Raw genomic sequence first — 18030 nt, forward strand, 5'->3', positions numbered from 1 at the left:
ACTGTACAAGGGGTGGGGAGGGACAGAAACACCTGGCTTGAAGTAGAATTCATTCCAGAGCCCAAAATTTGCCTCCTTCTTGTTAACAGAGCTCGTACAAAGTTTCTGTCTTGAGATGGGTAAAACAGCACCATCACCTACAGCTTTATTGTTATTCTGGGTGAAGCAAGCAGCTGCAGTGACCTCCAGACCGCTTCCAAACCTTCCAGTAGGCCTCCCTGTGCTCACGCTTCCAGTTAGAAAACACATGTGAACAGGGAGAAAATGGGATTGTAATGCTGAAGTCAATGAAGCTTTACCAGTTGATACCTTTAGACATACTCTCCCCAAATTAAAGGAGGCAGTAACACCTGCCCCCCCCACTCTACAGTGCCTCATACCTACCTTACATTAGGGCTGCATAATCACAAGTTTAAGCAACAGCTACTGAGGGCTGGTAAGGTGGGGACCTAACAGCTTTAGAGCCACAGTTATGTAAATCCTTCATCCAACAGAAAAACAATATTAAAATGTGACTACACTTGATGACAGAATGCAGCAAATAATGTGATCACCTGACATCTTGCGTTCAGGGTAAAGCATTTTTGCAGCTCATCCCCTCAAAACAAGAAACAAAGCCTTTCCCAGCATTTGGGGATGAAGAAAAGGACAAAAAAAAAAAAACGTTCAAGTGGCTGTCTAGGCAGGAAAGCAGAATAGAAAAACCACATGTACAGCTTAGTTTCATTTAGTAAAAGGCAAAAGCATCTTTCATTGACATTGGATAAATAAATATATAATGATGATGAAAGCTGGCTGATTCATTACTATGTGAATCCAAATTTAAATCTTTGTAGTCTTTTAAAATCAATGACGTTACAGATAACAAAACCAGAACCACAAACTGGTAAATTATGCTAGTCACAGGGCACGTTGTGTATGGCAGATCTCCTTTGAAGTTACAAAATCACAGCTACTTACATCAGGGCTCAGCTTAGCAGCACTGCTTTTCCAGTGATGGCTTTAGTGTGTTAGTTAGTACAAGGAAAGTTCATTTAACAGCTCTTCTTAACTAAATATAAAAGATTATATGCTTACTGCATGCAAAAAAGATATACACACTCACATGTTCACGCATTAATATTAGTTAATTGTTAAGAGTTAATTTTTGAAACTGATTTTACAAGTCTGATAAATAATTTTGGTGGATTTTCATTGCCTTTGTTACTTTTTGGTTCCTTGGAACATAAGAGCACACTATTCTTCAATAGTGTAAGCTAATCAATTCAGGGAGTCACTACATACAATGGGTTTGGCTATCCAAGCATTACAAAAACTCAAAAATCTTGTGTTACCTTTTGCCAAAATTGCTTGGAACAAAATGTGTATAAACCAACATAAGACAGAAACAGAACTGTAATCCCAAATCTCTTCCAAATAGCATTAGTACATTTCAACATAGCTATCATTCAGCATTTTATTTTTGACTATAATAATTCATCCCATTTAGTATGGCTTATCTTAAAGTGATGCATGAAGAGGGAAATAATTTCACATTACCCATGGAACAATCAGGTTATCCTTGGAGATGATGCATCACTTTTGCTTGGGAACTCAGCCCTGATTAGCAAGGTAATTAAATGCAAGTTTAAAGTGAGGCACGTGAATATTCCTACTCTCTGGCAGCACTGTTCATGTGCTTCTGATTAGGGACCATGTTTGTATATCTCATTATAGTTCCCTACAGCCAGCTGTGTTACACTTATAGCTCAATGAAAGCAAGCATAACATAGAAAACCATTCCTTTGTTGCACATTAGACATTTGGAGAAAAATAGGGAAGGAAGAACCATACAGTATTGCAGTGACGGCCTTTGTTATCTAATGTGACTTAAGGATGATTCCTGTAGTCCAACATCCCCTTTTAGCATTTCTGTCTTGCCATCAGTTGTGGCTGTCCTGCCACAGATAGGCTGGGTGACTCTTTAATGGGAGGTGGGTACGGCCCCACTCAAAAGGGAGCAGCTACTTCCCAGGTAGGGCCACAGTGTGGCTGGAGGAGAGTTGCAGGAGATGTGGGATGCCTCCGGCACAGTGAGAGAAAGAAAAGGAAATGGAAGAGGCTGCTGCGCTCTGACACCCACTCAGGCCAACTGTATCGCTCCTGTGATGAATAGGTAATTGGATCTGGTGAAAAAGGGTCCAATCCAGTCTCCAAACATGCTGTCAGTCTTTTGTAAGCTAGATAGATCAAGAAATAGCACCTGTCCTTTACGGGCAACTTGGATGAACAATGCAGACCTTATTTTGATTCCTTTTACCTTCCATATTTAGCAACTCCACCAGACAGCAGAGTAGAGAAAATAGTAAGTTGCCAGTGATCTGAATTATTCATTCCTTTAATTATGCTTCAAAGATGTCAGAGCCTTAAAAATGGCATGTGACACACAACAGTAAAATAAATGCTAACATGGAGAGAAGGGGGCATAAAACAGAGAGCTCAGAAGAAACATTAGCAAACCAATCCAACATGGTTTTCTATTTCAGCTCCTCTTCAGCCAAAGCTGGACTTAAAACTAACTAATCAGATTCATCATTTTTAATTTCTTCAAAACAATGCTCAAATTCTACGCATCCTTATCCTACATTACTGAAATGGAAGAAGAAATTCTCCACTGTGGTCATCTTACCATATGACATTCAAAAAAATACCCCACAAAACAGATATGGCAAGCTAGATCAAGGAATACAGACACATCTGTCCTGTGTACCTTCAGTCCATTTTGTCAAGTATCTACAGCAACTGCAGTGTCAGAAACTTTGGATAAAGCTGTAAGAAACCTTGGAGAAATCAGATACAGAATTTACCACTGGGTACATTTCTTCCTGACCCCCATTAACTAGAAGCTGACCAACTCTGAAGCAGGTTGATCTTCATCTGTTCTGAGATGCACATTTTTAATTCTTACTATAACAACTGTGGTCTTATCGTAAGATGTATAAATGTCTTCTTTTGTATCCTGCCAAGTTCCTAACCTCAATGACAGTCTGGGACTGTGAGTACAACATTCAAATTAAGAATACGTGAATCTGCTTCATGTGATCAGCTTGAAGATAGCTTTAAAAAAGTATTCAGACTGCTGCGTATCTTAAGTTATATTTCTGCCTCCACTATCTCAACGGAGCTAGCAGGACTAGTACCTCAGTGACAGATATATAACCAAGTTCCTCAATCAGAAATTAACTCTCTTTGCCGTATGCTGCTTCCTCTCCTCCCGAAATTTCAGCGAAGAGTAGAGACTGTGGTCCATAATCAAGGTCCCTTGGAGACTGCTGATCAGAAAGAGCAGTAAAGCATTGATAGATGTAGCATGCAAAGATTTGAGCTTACGCTTACATGACCTTCTCATAAACACCATTAAGTTGTTTTGGACAAGTGCCATACTTGCAGTATGCACAGGAAAATTTCCTGCAAGCAAGAGAACCATTACAAGTTCTTCCTGATAGAGTTGAACAATATTTCATTGGGGAGAAAACGGGAAGAAAAGTGAGGTCATGGTGAAAAACAAAGGTAGCAAAGCAGAGAGACTGCTGGTTTTCAGCTCAGACAGTGCTGCCAGGAAAGATTAGAAATTGCAGAAAAATACAATACAGTAAATATGAAAGAGGACACTTTTCCCCTACAGCTGAATCTGGATAAAAAGCTGCATGCCAGGTGAAACCCCAAGTTCCTAGCCTCAGAAAATAACAAAGTCATCTGTTATGCCTATAAATGAAACAGGTTCATCTTAAAACAAAGAAATATACCATACTGAAGAGAGTAATAAAAAGTTTTAGCATATCTCACACAAGGATTTCCGAGCAGTAAGTTTGCCTTTTAAGACAGTAACAACATATGGCCAAATGCACGTTGAGTGGACAAATAAAATAACCTTCCTGGTCTAAAAAAAGAGGTCATCATCTACAGCTTCCAAAAATTGATTGAATTTATATCATCCTCAGTTGTGAAGGACATTGTTAAAGTTTTACTTTAACAAGTAAAACTATGCTGCTTCTGACAGCAGCATAGCTACTCCAAAATTTAAGGGGGAAGGGAGAGAGGTCTCCAGTCCTCCCAGATGAATTCTGTAGCCCCAGAAAAGGTAACTTTTAGGAGGTGTTGTAAATACGATTATGTCTACATCTGTGGACAACTTGAGGGAAAAAAAGGGGGAAAAAAAGGCAAGAGCGAGAGGTGCGAACTGCCCTTCTTCCAAGGCTGCAGTGGGTCTGCTGTCTAGTACATCAATTTAAAGTCAGTATGGGTAACTATTTCACTGTTGATCACAATATGCAGGAAAGTACAGCACTTGCTGAGACAACACTAAGGAGATCTGTTATGATGGAGCTATATTTACTGTATCATATAGCTGGATTGGGCTTGGCAGTATAGAGCCCCGCTCCTGTTGTCACCCTTTTCAACCATAACTAGTGCCACAGCAGTAGATTAAAGCATCCTCCAGTTCTTACTAGCTGTACAGTAACTCATTTCAGAGCACTCAAAGACAATAAAATAAGAACTAAGCTTTTATCTCAGGAGGGCTAATAACAATATAGGGAAAAAAAAATGAACCCTCCTAGCATTTCTTGTGTGGGTTGGATTGTTCCTGACCTAAGCCAGGCTTAGAAGGAAAAGAAAGGACATGAAAATTTTTAATCAGTGCATGGAAGAAGCCTCGCACTGGTATTTTTTGGCATGGGCAGATGACCGAGAGCAGCCAGGTCAGTGTGTCAGCACCCCTCAGGTGAGGGGCTGCATGCTGTTAGCCCCCTACAATTCAAAACCATGTGGGTTAGCTTAACATCACCCTCAGTGGTGATTTAACAAATCCATCTGAATCTCCATTTAACTGAGGGGCAATGACTTTCCCAAATTGCTGTCTTAATTGCCTACAGCCCTCTGGATCCTCTCTTCATAAGTGTCCTCAGTGTAGGCAGAATGAGTATTCGACACCTTTAAAATCTGTATGACTGTCCTTACAGGGAGTGAGTGTGGCAAACACACATTACATTAGGTCAGAGTCTAGCAGCATACACTTACCCCAAATAATTCTCTGTCCTACCTCCCCTCCTAAGTAGCTTAACACTGCCTCAATAGCTGTGAAAATTACCTTTAGCTGGACCTCAAGTAAAATTGTCAATACTGTCTCCTGTTACTAGCAGAACAATTCTAAGATGTCAAGATACAAAGCAAAATACAAACTTGGGGGCTAGGATTCTAAATTTGGTAACCAAAAGTAATCCGATGCTGTTTTATATTCATTAAGTTTATCAGGTACACAACACTGCACTTGGAGCAAGCACTTCTTCCAATACAAGTGATGTGATTTTGCTTCCCCATGCTGATATTATCAGACCAGTTGTTTCCAACTCTCAGGAATTTAATACAAGTTACAAGTCTTGTGATACTTTTTTTTTTTTTTTTTTTTTTTAAACACACACACGTAGATGGATAATCATATGAGTTTTATATTTTACTTGCTGGGGTGAAGAGAGGGAAAGATGACAAGTCCTTGTCAAAAAGACAGAGGGTCAGAGAAATGTTTAAAAAAAATGACTTAAGGCACAGAGAAAAGCTCAAGACCTTCTAATCCATTTTTGTGATTATGGGGACCTCAATTTTGAATAGCCTGGGCTGGCAAAACTAATGCCACTGTTTGCATAATTTCTTGCTGTGATTTAACCATCTCAGCTGTTGCCCCTCCCCATCACATCCAAGTTCTGAGAGTGCTACTTTTCCCCTTGTTCTTTAGGCTATCGTTCCCAAGTTACAAGCAACCTATACCTACAGGCTAAAAATAATAAAAGGCGTATCTCAAGCTTACCCACAAACTTCTGTGGGGTGGAGCTTTTACGCTTTCCCATGTTGCTTGTCAGCTTCTCTATAACAGCAGGTCTCTCAAAAGGCACCAGAGAAATATTGTTGTCCATCACAGGCTCTTGTTCCTTACAATCTTCCATAGGAGGTACTACATAAAACCAAAAAATCGTATCAGAGAAGTCCGGTCTACACTTCACAGACGACGACAGATCATTTGAGCCTTGTTGATCGCGCAACAAGTGCAACGCAAAATAAAGCAAGGTGCAAGAACACAACGGGCATCAAGACAGTATTTACCCTTGAGCAGTCAGAGCCAAGCTTTTCAATTCCCTCTCTTTGGGACCATCTTATTTTGCAGAAGCCCAGCTTTAAGCATTTATTAAAGAACTTATTTTGTTCTTAATACCGAAGATCCCCAGCGAGGTGGGAAGAGAGCTAATGGTGCACGGCACTTCGGAAAATTCCCTCTGCAGATCTCCCATTTTCTGTTATTCTCCCTCTAGTACAGTCCCATGACAACCTTAAAGTTACACCAGTAACATTCTTCACACATTCATTTAACATCAAGCTTATCACGTGCTATGTTTACCCATCTTATTTCCTTATCGCGCTAATCTCAATGACTAGAAAACATACAAGGAGTTAGTGATACGAGTTTCCTGGGCCTGGCTTTGCACTCCCCAAGACAAAGGCTTACAGAATGAACAACGTTTAAGGTGTGTTTCCCTTTTTCTAGACATGACACCAAAAATTCACCAAACACCACACTGAAATTGCAGGATTAACGTTATATGGAGATTCCCTCTAGAATCAGTGAAAGAAACTAACAAGTTTTTGAACTAACATTTTCCCCTTCACATGCAGACTTAACATCTGGTAAATGCCACTCTTCTTCATCTGTCTTCTTGCTGTTTGGGACCAGCAGAGAGCATCCCTGTGCCACCTGTGCTTGGGGAACGCTCATATATTGTCTTTGAAACAATAACAAGAAATTAATGACCTCTTCTGTCTCCTCATTTCACTCCTCACTGCTTGCTGGGTTAGAAAATAAAGTGCTAGTGCAAAAAAATAGTACAGGAATTCCATGGGCTACCAACCAAGCTAGGGTCCAAACAGCACTTTATTTTTGTCACTTGCTGACATGTTGTTCGCTAAATATCTACAGAATATTGTTTTTGTTGAGCATCCTCTTACAAACACCAGAAGAGTCAGTGGTAACATGCTGAGGATTAAACTCAGAAACCCTGAGTCATTTGCAATATATGTCAAGTGTAGCTATTCCCACCACTCTGCAGCAAGGAATTTCATACACGGCCTGACCGTTCCTCATTCATCTCCAGAAAGTAGCGAGAGAAACATGAGAGGGATCATCCACTAATGTCTGCGGGCTAATAGGAAGGTCAAATAATAAGAAAATTATTTGAGAAGAATGGATGGCAGAGAAATAGGAATTGGGATAATGCGGCAAAGAGTTCCCATTTCTAAGCTGTGAACATCCCATCACATTCTCTCTATTAGGTCAAACTTCCAGTGAAGTCACAGGTGCTCTTGCAGAGGTACTGAAGACAGACCTCATCTTCTGCCAGTTCTTCCCTGCTGTTCCTGCAGCAGCCTCGCATGTCATTTCTCATTCAGTTACCTTATCCCCGAGATGGTGCCATAAGTGGGCACCGCCAGCCTGCTTTCCTCCCCTGGAACTCGGCTGCCTTTAGGATCCTAATAGGGAATAATCACTTGCCTGTTCTTGAACATGCAGCTGTTTGCTAGCACATAATATATGAAAAATGAGGTGATAAAAGCCTTGTCTTTGCCTTCTTTCTAGTAAGGAAGAGCAAATACCAGGCAATCACAAAACAAGAATATCTGCTCAGGTGAACTTCTCAGTTCAGACATTCATAATAAGAAAACATGGCAATTTATTCATTTGATTCCATTTGTGCCTCTGCTGCTAGGGAAAGCTGAGTACTTGGAGTTTTAGAATCTCCCATATGCTATAAAATGATTTACTCTGCTGCTTTTTTATTTGTACAGGATGCTCCCCCTGAGAAACACAATGGTTTCTCATTTACAAGGCAGTCCTGCTGGCATCAGTGAAAGAGAGGAAGAAAAAGCACAAATATGAAATGAATCTAATGTTGCAACAAACTGGGATGCAGTGTTCAAGTGACCTAATTAATACCCAGCACAGTCTGGGAGGTCTGAAATATTATAATAGATATGGCTAAATTCTTAAGGTTACGTAAACGCCCTGCTTGGGCCACAGCTCTCTGTGATAGTCCTACTCAAGTATTTACCGAGGAGATTTGTAAGAAAGGAGTGATTACATCTGCTGATTTCCACTGGGAACTGGTGTCTGACTGTCTTTTTGGCTTAAAAAAAATCAGCATATGCAGATGCACACATGCTCCGTGTGAAACCCTGGATTCCTGCTCGGTGGCAATACCTGTCCTTGCTGTGATGGGAACAGGTCTGTACACAAGGACCATGTCAAGGATTTCCAGCCCTTACCTGTAGGATGCACAGGACTTGTGGCGAGAACATAAGGAGGGGCAGAGGGCTCTAAATCTCTCCTATGAAGACCTGCAGGCTTTGTAGCACTGCATGCCCACAAAATCAATTGAAAGCCTCCTAATTACTTTCATTGCTGTGTGATTAAGCCCAAAATGTAGTGACATTTGTACGTCTTATAAAGATTAATAATTGAATAATTTGACTGTTGGGCATATGTGTGCAAAATTTCCTAGATGGAATTTGAAACCTTTCTTCCACAAAAATGAGTAGTGCTAAAAGAGACATCTGCTCTTCTCTAAGTCAGGCAAAAATTCTGCTAGGACTTCTAAAAGTAAAAGCATCACCAACAAAATCATTTTCTTTTCTGTATTTGATCCTGCAAGCTCTTTTTCCCACCTCAGAACTCAACTCTATAATCCAGGGCACAGTTCTTTTGCAGAAGAACTGCTCAATCACACCAATATTTGCGTTAGGATGGGAATAAGTTACCAGAAAGCATCTTGTTATGTAGATTTCCTGGAATAAGGGAGAGATGGAAATAGGCTACTTTCCAGAACTATTTAAAGCACATGCAAACCTGGACCAAACAGGTGAGATGTCACAACTTACAGACCCAAAGAGTTAAGCTAAAGATCACATTATCAATTCCACATGCATTAATTTTCATTTCAGTTCCAAAATATACAGATGAAGGTCAAGCAGGCCAGCCTGCATCATTTTTTGGAGGAAAAAAAAAAAAAAAAAGCATTAAACCAACAGTCAACATTTATCAGCTGCTCTGTGATGGAAACTCACATGCACACGTTTACTCTGCAGTAAACGCAATTCCTTTTGCATCGCATTTTATTGTATTTCATCATTTTGGGTAGTGGGAGCTACTGAAGAACAACTGACACGTTATAACCAGATTTGATGCAACAACTTATTTTATCCTGTGAACTTACGGTCTCAGCTCAGGAGGGCTTTTTTATTACAAAAAAAGAGAGTGTCTAGTCCGTGAAAAGCCCATGCCTGAGCCTGTTTCTGTTAAAGGATGTTCTTCCTTTATCAGGGGGCACTCCTGGACTGCCTGTGCAAATTTTCACTGACAGTGCTGATGTCCTCAACTGCAGTTAACACCAAACAGGGTTTTTAAGCTCTAACTCTCCATACACAAATCTGGATGGTCTTCAGAACAAAGTCTTAATTTTCCTGAAGAGATTGGTCTCAGGGTCGTAGTGCTCAAATTGGATTTTTTTTAATTTTTTTTTTTTTTTTTTTAGTTTTTGCTTCCTCGTTGAAAAGAAACCATACACACTATTAACAAAAAAAAAAAAAAAAAGTTTATGCTGTTCCAATGAGGAAGGAATAGGGAAAAAACAAGGCAAAACTTACCCAGCGTGTGTTTTGCTGATAAACATTTCTGTGTGCAGACAACAGACACTGGGCTACATCTCAGCTGGTACAAATTAGTATTACTCCACCACCCTCAGTTTCCTTTCTTAAGCTCACAATATTTGCTATTTTAAAAAGTGTGTGCGCACACACTGAGAAATGACAGGCAATAATCCCATGGACCCTAGTGTGAAGTATCCTGTGGGACTAGCATTTTAACTACATTTTAAGCAAGTATGTAAGAGGGAAGGACACAAAGCCATTGTGTGTTTTATGTGGAGCTGGCCTTTGAGCCTTTCACAGCCTACGGCTAAACTCCTTTCTCCTTCTCCTAAAAGGAGTATTCTTCTCCACTTTGTTTTAAGAATTTCCCTGGACTTTTTGCTTTGTAGAGATGAAGAAGAATATATATCTGAGTATAAACCGTAGCTGGCATTCACCTTTTTTCCCTATTTGTTCATGCAAAGATCACATTCTTTGCCTTTAGAGACTGTCACTTGTGTCACCCCCAACACACCGCTAGCTCGTAGACTGCAGACTAATTTCTACCCCAAGAGCCAGAGCTGCTTAGCTGAGAATTGCTGCCGACAATGTCACAGGAGCTCTCTTGCAGCAGGCAGCACGCGAGCGAGCCACGGTGCTGAGCTGGGACCGGGACCCAGCCACGAGGAGGGGCAGCTCAGCAAGCAGCCGGCACCCTGCAAAAGGATGGAGAGAGCCCTGGTGCCAGAAACTTGTACATTCCTACCCACACGCTGAAACTAAGCCTCTCTGCCTGCCTCTTGCTTCCCCTTGTGGCTTTGGTCAGGTGATCTAGCCATCTGCAAGGCAAAGATAATTGAAATCAAAGTAAATATTTGCAGCGTGCCTATAATTTGACCAAGCAGAATACTGTGCTTGAAAAAAAACCCTAACGCTCAAGGGGCTGCCCCAAGTCTATCGGAATGAATCTCTGCAAGAATAATTTAGCTGATGTTAAACGCTGACTGAAATGGTTGGGACCCAGCACTGCCGCCTGCACCCTTAAAACAGAATGATGGTAGGAACGAGCAAATCCCCAAGTTCACCCATTCTGTGCTTCACGGTGGTAAAGGTGTGAAGAGGAATCACACTGACGTGTTCAGAGGCTGGTGTGAACGTACAGATCCAGGTAATCCAATTCTAGGAATCATTGCAAGTGGCTGGAGAACATCCTGCTCCCAGCTGGGCTCAGAGTGCTCAGTGAAAACAAGATTCTTCAAAAGAATTTAGAAAGAGAGTAAGGCCAGCTTAATGCTTGTATGATGTAAAATAAAGGAACGGCTGAAATCTCTAAGGCACACCCTCACTCAGCCTCAGGAATATCTTTTCAAAGTGTGACACGGGAGAGAAGGAAATTAAGGCATTTTTCAGAGGCAGACTGAGACCCAACTTCAAACAAAGAGCAGAGAAATCATTTGTGTGTCCTTCCCTGGTGATTTTATACTCCCCAGAGGAAGGACTCGGCTACAGATCCGTACGGTATGGTGCTCACAACCCTCTGGCACACACAGAGCTTCCCAGGCGGGAGTACAGGGATGTGAGGTGAGATTTATTACCGGTGCCCAGCCAGACCTGCGGCTCCCTGTCGCTGCCCATCCTCACTCTGCCCTCTCTAAGCAGCATGATGCAAAGTGTGGATCAAACATCCCTGAAACGTTCACCAGGGGACATTTAGGCATGTTTACCAAAGGGAGAAAGAGGCACTAGTGGAATTCAAAGTGCTGTTTTAAGCTAATTTTGCTGAGAAAAGTGAACTATTTGTGTGAAGGCTTCTATTTCAAGCCCCAGCAAAGGCAGTCAGGCTGTAAATAAAATAACTGTCCACATGGGGTTCACACTGGTTTAACTTCAGCTGGTGGAAAAATCAATGCAAGGTCAGCCATACCAGCTTCTCTGGGTGGACAAGGTTAGGGACTTAGCCCTCTTGTCACAGCATTAAGCAGCTTGGAAAAAGCTTTAGATTCCCTCAGAAGTACACTATCAACAACAGTAATCCCATTTTGAATAAATAACTTAACGATAAACCTAGAAGTTGAGTGGAATTTGGGCACAACTTCCATAAAGTGATCTCTGAAAGAGTCTGGCTGTCGCAACGCTGCTGATCGACTGTTATTTCCCTAAGAAAAGGCTGGCTGATACCATCACCTAGCTGGTTAATAAGACAGGCAGACCCGTGCAGAGCAACGAGCACATATTTTGTTGGGAATGGAGTAGGTGGCTAAACTCCTTCTATCACCTGAAGTGCTCTGTCTAACAGATGAAGCGTGCAACAGGTCCCTCCAAATAGTGGAGCCTTAAAATCAGTCTTCCCACTGACTTTTACAAGCGTAAAGTAAGGCCTAAAGTAGATAATCACTACCTTCAAGGACTTTGAAGTCATCCATTACATTTTAAGGGTTGATTTTAGTCCCCAGCCTACCTAAAAGGATAGTACTTACTTAATAGAGCCGTATGAACATTTTGAGTATATGTACAGCATGTATTTTGAATGCCTTTACAGATTTGAAATTTTCTCAGAAAGGTACTCTTTAAAATATTTTGGTGATTATTTTCAATAATAAAATACCTAACATTAGAAATGTTGAATAGGTTTTGTTTCAGCTTGTCTTTTTAGTTTTTTTTTTTTTTTTTTTTTTTTTTAGAAATTACCTCTCAGAACTTTTTACCTAATTTCCAAATGATGCTAGATGACTACACTCTACAATGAAAAGCAAAATGAAAAAGTTTTCTCCTTTTTCATTTACCTACTGTCTAGCTTTTTGATATTCTAAGGTATAAAGTATTTTCTACTCAAAACGGAAAAAGGATGTAATTTTTATATTTCTTTCAATGTGAAAATTTAAAATACTTCCAAGTATTAAATAAAGATAATCTTCAAAAGTTAAACAGACGTTCAATTTCCAAAACACTAATTTTGAATGAAAAGATAATTTTTGGACAGCTACTATTATTTAGCACTACAGATACACCTATAACCCCGCAGTCAGAGATGCTATGCTCATTACCCATACCAATAGCTACAGAGATTTCTGAAAACAAATTCACAGAGTTTGACATTTCTTGCTTTCAACAATCTTTTTGGCAATCTTCAGTCTTTCTGTATATTAACACATGTAGTGTTAGTTAGCATATTAATACCAACACATGTAAATGCATATAAACATTTTTTTATATATATAATTACTTTCAACACTGTTGACTTCCATGCTGCTCTGTAGGTTTTTACATCCAATTCCCCCCTCCTTTTTTTTTTTCCTTGATGGAATATGTTATTATAAGGAGTAGAAATAATGACCTCTGAGTACCTCCACTATCCTTACCTCTTAAAATTACCAGTCACCATCACAGCAGGGGGGAAGACAATTTATACATGCCTTAGTTTTTACAGTAACTTTGCACAGGTGACTTTGATCACTTAAAAGTCTGCATATTTGTACAACTAAAAAAGTGAAATACTGACTTCAAAGCAACAACAAAAAGCCAGCAAAAAATAGCTGTTAAATCAGAGTGGGGATTTTAGCCCATCTTTTTTCCTCTTGCATATCCAAGTGCAAGCAATCTATAAGACGGAAGCGATGCAAAGCGCAAAGGAAGGAAGAAAAATAGATGGAAAAAAAAAAAAAACAAACGCGAGAGATGCTCCAAGTCCAAGAGACCTCAAAACGCGGTTTCCACCCACCGTGGTGACTCATGACCTGCCCGGCAGCCTCCATGCTGACGTTCTGCAGATAGTTGTGGCAGCGTTCCTTGTGCTCTTCCAGCGAACTGCGCTGCTTGTAGCTCCGGCCGCAGTAGTTGCACTTGTGAGGCTTCCCCACTGTGGAAAGAACGAGAGCTTCAGGTCAAATCCACGGCAACCCACTTTTGCTATCGACATGGCATCTTCGCAGCAAACCCACTCTCGAGATGGAAAGACACCTCAGAAAGGTTACTCAAGTCCCAGGCCTTCTTCCCAGCCCCGTTTTCCCACCACACACACCTCCTCCCACCCGCCGGGTACTTGGCCCCATCAGTTTTTCACACTAACGCCCGGTACCGGCAGAAGCCAAAAGAGGCGAACTCGCTGGTCGCAAACCAAACAAACAGACTGCAAGAGGGGAAAGCAAACCAAACAGCTGAATCACACCCCGGCGCTGCCCGTGTGTCACCAAGCCTTGTGGGAAAGAGACTTCTGAGATGTTTTGCCCACGGTACGAGCGGCTGCCCTTGCAAAAAGGTGCTGCCCCAGTGGCCTCATTCTGCTCCGAACCGGGAGAAGCCATCGTGGGGCACAGAGGGGTTCTTTCATCGAGACAACTTGGCCAAAATTACCAGGGGAAGGTTTTAAAAAAAACACAGAAGAGACAACAGAAAGTAACGTTGGTAACGGCCTCCGTTACACGCCAGGGCTGAGCTGTCACCAGTAATTCACAGAGACCGGATAATATTAAAAAAAGGCCGAGTACAACAAAAACCGAGCCAGATGAACGCAAGACATAACTCCAATTCTTTTGTGTGTGTTTCACTCAGCAGCAATATGACTAAATGGCAAATGCCTCTTAATACATGCAAAACCTGGCACCAGATCCCCATAAAGTATATCCCTTTCATAGCATGTCATTAAGTAACCACAAGAATGGCCTAACCCAAGGCCAGAAAGCTAGCCAGAAGTGTAGTTTGCCAAGCCATGCTAATAAAGGTTTTTAATATAATTCCAACTCGTAGAACACAAGCATTTATTCTCTAATAACTAAAGAGCTATTAAGTCAGCGCTGCAAGTCCAGTAAAACACCACAGGCTGAGGTTTTCAGAGCTGCCTGAGGGATGGGGAAGGTCAAACTTCTCACAGAGTTTTGCAAGTCTTTGGTAAGAACTTCAGTTTCCAGCCAAAGAAATCGAGAATATCCTCTGTTGGATACTATACATGTTCCTACTGGGGTTTGTCCCAGTCCTGAAAGCTTTTCGCTGTCATTTACTTAATGAAACCCAAGCTGCACTGACAGCAGCCAAGAGGCACCGTCATCGGGGGCAGCCGGTCCCTTCCTCCTGCTGCGGGACACAGTGGCACGACGGGACCGACACCGCTCCCAGAGCCTCCAACCCAGCCAAAAGCTGACTCCGTTACCCCTCGATGCTGCTCTCCATGGGCTTCCAACCCAAAAAGCTTGGGGGTGCTTCCCTGCTGGGATGGGAGCTACAGGGGACACAGTGGGAGGACATCCATGACCAACAGCAAGTGGGACAGGGGATTTCTTGAGGTGGGGCTGAAGCCCTCAACATGGAAGGCCCAGAGGCAGGGAATTTTTTTTTTCCCCCCGCAGGGGAGAAAAAGCTGCTTTTAATAAGCAGCCAAACTGTGGATTTCTCTCTCTTTATTTGGAGATCAAGTTCACCCTCAGGGAAGCAACGTGTCCCAGACCAAAACAGTTCTTGCGGTCCATATTTTTCTCACGTTGTTGCCCTAACTGGTATTGTTACTGGGAGACTCAGCTGAGGCCAAGGACGGGAGGCTCGTTATCATTCCCAGAGTAATTGCCCTTGATGTGAACAAGATCGAGCCTCAGCTCTTACACGCACACCATCTTTCTCATCCTGCAGGCTCCTTCAGGAAAATGTACCGGTAGCTCCCTGGAATGGAAAAACTTTCATCATCACAATTAAAATGTTTCGTCATGCATCTAGATGGCTTCAACGTCCGTCAGTCTGATGCCTTTATTAGAAGCTAGCTTAATGTCTAATCAAGAAATCTAAAGCAGTTGGAGGGATTAAGTTAACAGAGCTGAAGCAGGGCCGAATTAGCCCACCCAGTTTGGCTACACCAGGTTCTCAAACAACTTAGACAAACTGTAAGACACAAGGGAAATGGATGATTGCTCTCAGTTATTCCAGAGGTAGCTGCTATTAATTAAACATATGATCACTTAGCACAGAGAAACATATTCTCCTGCAAACTTGCAGTACAAAAAAAATGATTCAACACTAAAAAAAAAAAAAAAACCACCTGATATTTTACCTCTACAAATGTCTGTTCCTTGCCTTGTAACCATTTCATGAACTGTTCACAGACAACAACACTGAGCTTTTCCAGTGGTATCTAGGAGAGCCAGCCACCCAAATTCCATCAAATTTCAAGGTTCATAGGAGATGATAAAAGCTAATGATAAAGGCAAGATTTCTACATGCAATACGGGATTTGAGGAACGTAACTCCCCAAGGAAAGAAATACTCCAGCACACAAGCTCCTTCCTCTGGGGAGAAGATAAGAGAATAAACAACATGTGACAAATATTAGTCATGTTGCCTAATACACAACTGGAAGTTGCTCAAACACAACAGGGAAGAGCGAAGTTTGTGCATTCCAGTTCAGTAGACTTGAATATAACTCCCTTGGGTTCACTCGCCAAGTTGGTCCCCTGGCTCTGTAGATGCAATCACACCATAGCACTGCACACGACACTGGGAAAAACGCGATTTACGCTACAAAATTACACAAAGTGTCTGCAACTTGGGCCACGGGACACTTGATCTAGACAGATCACAACGGAGTAGGTTTGAGTAGCGGCAGGTTGTGTCACCAGCCACGCTCGCAATCCAGTCGGTAAGAAGCGCGGCTAGCAGTGGAAGCAATTGCGGTCTACATTTTAGGAACCTGGTCGTTGTGACAAATGCCAAGACATTGAAATAGCTGCAAATTTCCCCTCACACTCTCATCAAAGCAGCTCGCGACAAAAAAATACATGTTTGTGAATATGAACTTCGCCAGTGGGTGTACATTTTTCCATATTTTGTGTTACCCAACAGAAAGCTGTAAAAGCTTATTAGAGAATTCAGTTCTGGTGATCTCCTCAACAACAACAACAAAAAGTGTATTTTGTTCCACGTAACAAACCACCAAATGAAACCGCATAGCTGCTAAGAGAGTCTTCAGCCTTTGTTGTATATTATGTAGTAAGTAAATGCTAATGGGCACGAGTTGCCCCCAGAACATAAGGCTTATGCTACTGGGCTCAGGGGGTCCTCGTCTTTGGGCCACTGCCTTGAAGGCAAAGAGTTCCTCAGAGCCCACAAAAAACCTCCCTGAGCCCCACTGAAGGCAGCTCTTTCAATCACGTCTTTATGGATCCACCCAACGTTTGGTTTGGCTTGCTTGGTACCAAGTTGCCTCCTCTGAGCTCCTGACTGAGGACCCTGGTGCCCGGACATCACTGCTGCTGCCAATGGCAGCGGCACGTCGGCAAACACAGTTCGGAAATCCCTGGCTTGGGGCAATTGTTCCTATACCACCTTTTCAGGGTAAGTAATCAGATAAAAAATTACCATCACTCATTCTCATAAAAATGACACAATACAGCGAAGGCAAACAAACCCAGAAATCTTGAGAAACCTTCGATTTGTTGTTGAACTGGGAAAGACCAGGGCACCGGGCAAAACCCAGCGGCCATACCTATGAAACAGCTGACTTAAGAATACAAAAAACACACTTCGTATTTCTTTCTTAAATGTCAGAGTTTCCATGCATTTAAGCTCAGATTCATACAGATGACAATGTGGCACAGAAAACCCACAGTGGAGTCTCAGCCTCAAGTGGAAAATATTATGACAGTCACAGTGAAAAAAGATATTTCAATTTGAAGTAGAATTTTTACCATGAAACAGGTAAACCACTCGCTGAAATTCACAGAGCAACCGAGTTTGCTCGTGAAATTAAAATGTTCGTGTGCAGAGAGGAGGGGGAAGAGGAGGAGGAGGACGCAACAGGCAAAGTGCTCATGAGTTAGGAATACTTTGAGTCCTGTGGGTGAACTTTGATAGCTGAGAAGTCTGCAAGCAGTGACAACGAGATGGTGCAACTCTCAGGTCAATATTCAAGACAGAAAGCAGACTTGGGCCTAGGGAAACTGCTTTTAAGTCATAAAAAAAGGTCAGCGCAAGAAGAAGAGCCCGTAAGGCATTTGTGCAGCTTTTTGTTCTCAAAAGAGACGGGAGCACATAGCAGAATATAAAGTAAGTCAAAGGGAAATAACAAGGCATCCCAGGTAATTCCTTGCCATGAGCAGACAACGTGAGAAAGGCTTACAGAACACGTTCACTAAGCTAAAACCCTGCCTTCATTAACACCAGTGACAAAACATTCACTGGTTTCAAAAACCAGGATTAACTACTCCCACATTCCCCTCTTTTGGGAATCACATGCTTCTCCACAGCAGTGTGGAGCAGGACTCCTTCCCATCCGTCTGTCCGCGTCCCGAGTCCCTGCAACAGCTCAACCACTAATAGCACCGGCTTGTGTAGGGAAATGCCTTACTA

The 18030-nt window shown here is 42.0% G+C and overlaps 1 protein-coding gene across 21 annotated transcripts in view; it reads right to left on the reverse strand.

The window, feature by feature from the left end:
• IKZF2 (IKAROS family zinc finger 2) overlaps positions 1–18030 on the reverse strand; it is a 137917-nt gene that overhangs the window by 10123 nt on the left and 109764 nt on the right. For 20 of the 21 annotated variants that reach the window (XM_084523164.1, XM_084523168.1, XM_084523176.1 and 17 more), the window contains 2 exons: positions 13424–13561; positions 5843–5986 (listed from right to left, as the gene is read on the reverse strand). In XM_084523164.1, the coding sequence (XP_084379290.1) occupies positions 5843–5986; positions 13424–13561 (282 nt within the window). The remainder of the gene's footprint in view (positions 1–5842; positions 5987–13423; positions 13562–18030) is intronic. The other variant, XM_084523163.1, reaches the window with a different exon arrangement.

Source organism: Aythya ferina (assembly GCF_964211825.1).
Source record: "Aythya ferina genome assembly, chromosome: 6".
NCBI classification, from domain to species: domain Eukaryota; kingdom Metazoa; phylum Chordata; class Aves; order Anseriformes; family Anatidae; genus Aythya; species Aythya ferina.